The 2,345-nt window shown below is 40.6% G+C and overlaps 1 protein-coding gene across 1 annotated transcript in view; it reads right to left on the bottom strand.

Moving 5' to 3' along the window:
* EMC2 (ER membrane protein complex subunit 2) overlaps positions 1-2,345 on the bottom strand; it is an 86,773-nt gene that overhangs the window by 45,990 nt on the left and 38,438 nt on the right. The window contains exon 5 of the mRNA XM_019528071.1: positions 1,799-1,856. Coding sequence (XP_019383616.1) covers positions 1,799-1,856 — 58 coding nt within the window. The remainder of the gene's footprint in view (positions 1-1,798; positions 1,857-2,345) is intronic.

The following is a 2,345-nucleotide window of genomic DNA, read 5'->3' as shown; positions in this document are numbered from 1 at the left end:
GTGCATGCGTGCAGCCGCAGCACAACACATAGGCAGTGAGGAGCACAGGCCAGCAGCTTGGAGAGCTGCATGCAGCTGGTAAGTCTGTTGTGGTGAAAGGGAAGGAAAAAGGGAACGGACGTGGAGGGGCAGATCAAGGCCCCCACAGAGAGGGAGTGGGGGAAAGCGGAGCTGTGAGGTACAGAGGGGGACATCCATCCATGCATTGTATAGCCCATGTGGCCTGTGGCTTGCCCCGGTGCAGGTTGCACAGCATGCAGCCCCTGACAGCTTACAAAATTGAACAGCCCTGATTTTGCTGATGCCTGAAGCTGGTAATTGCCATTTTATAAATGTAAAAAAAGTATTGTTTTGTTTGTAAGGGCTCACATCATCTATCAGGCTTTCATTAGCCAGGCAAACACAACTGATATATAGCCAGCCTGATAAACAAAACAGAGGGCAGAATTAAGACCTAAAAATACTTCAAGAATGTTACAAAACTTAATCCAAGTCCACAAGAGGCTGAGAAGCCATTACTGAACTAACGAGAGGCATATAATCTGCTTTTCCTTATTGGATTGTAACAGAATTTGGAAGCAGTTAAGCGTCACACTAAATACTTCAAGAATGTTATGAAACTTGATCTGAGTCCACAAGAGACTACAAAGCCATTAGCAAACTACGTTATGGTAATTTCCAACTTATGCTACACTTTTGACAGACAAACTGCTGCCAGTATGGTAGAAATGGGAAAAGTTAATCATTACCGAAGTCCGATTCAGACAGTATGTCTTTTGTTGTGCTCAAACAAACGTCATGTTTGGCCAGGTCTCTACCTTCCACAATCCCACAGTGCTCTACTCTCTGTCCCCCACAAAAGGGAGAGAGAGGGTGCAGCAGTTGACTCCCCCAAAGCCCACCCAGCTTTAACTATCAGGAAGGAATGCTGGCTCCCCCTCCCCATTGCTGCACAACAGCAACAGGGACAGGGCTGCCGGGCCACAGACTGCCCAGTCAGAGAAACTTGTATTCCTTGCTACAGGGCAGCCCAAGAGCGTACCTTAAATGGCTCTCAGGCTGCCCATGCAACCTCTAAAACCCCTATAATTTTAAAGGGCTTGCAAGGCTGTCAGGGGGAGGGGGAGAGGAAATCCGGTCAGATCTATAGAGCAGCCCCTGATCGCCCTCTGGGTGGAGGTTATGCCATTCTAGCAACTCTGTCACCCTGCAGCTGGAGGGGACTTTGAACATATGGCTGCCAACAGCACTTTATTTTCTGTACTACTACACATTTTGTACTGTTGCAATGCATGTGCCTGAAGACATCAAGTTCCTAAAATTTCCTCTCAGTTATTTTTTACGTAGGCAAGCTGTACCGTAGACTGCAGGTTCACTCAAGAGCAAGCTTACTTCCAGATTGAGATAAATACTATGCAACTCAAAGTAGATTTTCAAATATGATTAAGAAATGGGCTAGGAGATGCATGGTAAACTATACAGTCTTTAAAGCAGTTTATCACTAAACCATCCCCCAACATTTAATACTTAAAAGATCCGATCCAAACCCCATAAGATAAATGTAAAGGGCCATCACTTACAGAAATGAGCTCTCAACTCAGTATTTTTTTAAAAATGTAAACATTAATTATTTTCATAGAAGAAACTTAATTCCAAAAATGAATGTTAAAATATTATGCTAGAAGTTAAAAGACACAAACATGATCAGATAACTGTTTCACTACAGTGCTACAAGAAAAATGTCAGCTTAAATTGAAACAATTTGGCTTTATATTTTCAAGGAAATTGTTTAACTTACTGTGTTGGTTGAATCTTCTTGCAAAATTCTGTCATATAACTGGATAGCATCATCATACCTATTTAATATCAACAAAAGCTGATGTGAATCTCAAACAACCTGTGTGATTTTTTATTGCTTCTGTAATTAAACAACACCAACCTGGGTACTATGGAAATATTATTTAGTTGCAAAAAATAAGTTGTACATATAGCCAAATTTTTACAGTCATTATTTAAGCTTTCCGTTGAGCAAAATTCCCATCAAATCAGCCTTGAAGAACTGCAAAATTTGGTGTCACCTCTTTAAAAAATAAGCTGATTTTTCTCAGTGTGATAGTATTTAGCAGAAACAGTATACACCAGAAACAGGATAAATAAAATTTGCTTGCTTCTACCTTTCTACTTCCACTTTTATTTTACCTAAATAAAGGAAACCCTTCTTCCTCGCCTGTTCTCTAACCCTATCTAAGATCCAAAGAAACAAAACCCAGCCACTTTAAAGATTACCCAAAACAGGAACTCTCCACTTTGTTACAGTAGATAAAAAAAAAAAAAAAAAAAAAAAA

The sequence above is a fragment of the Gavialis gangeticus genome, unplaced genomic scaffold (assembly GCF_001723915.1).
Source record: "Gavialis gangeticus isolate Ggan-Ray unplaced genomic scaffold, GavGan_comp1, whole genome shotgun sequence".
In the NCBI taxonomy this organism is placed as follows: domain Eukaryota; kingdom Metazoa; phylum Chordata; order Crocodylia; family Gavialidae; genus Gavialis; species Gavialis gangeticus.
The sequence above is the reverse complement of the archived record's forward strand: the minus strand, read 5'-3'. Positions and strand labels throughout refer to the sequence as shown.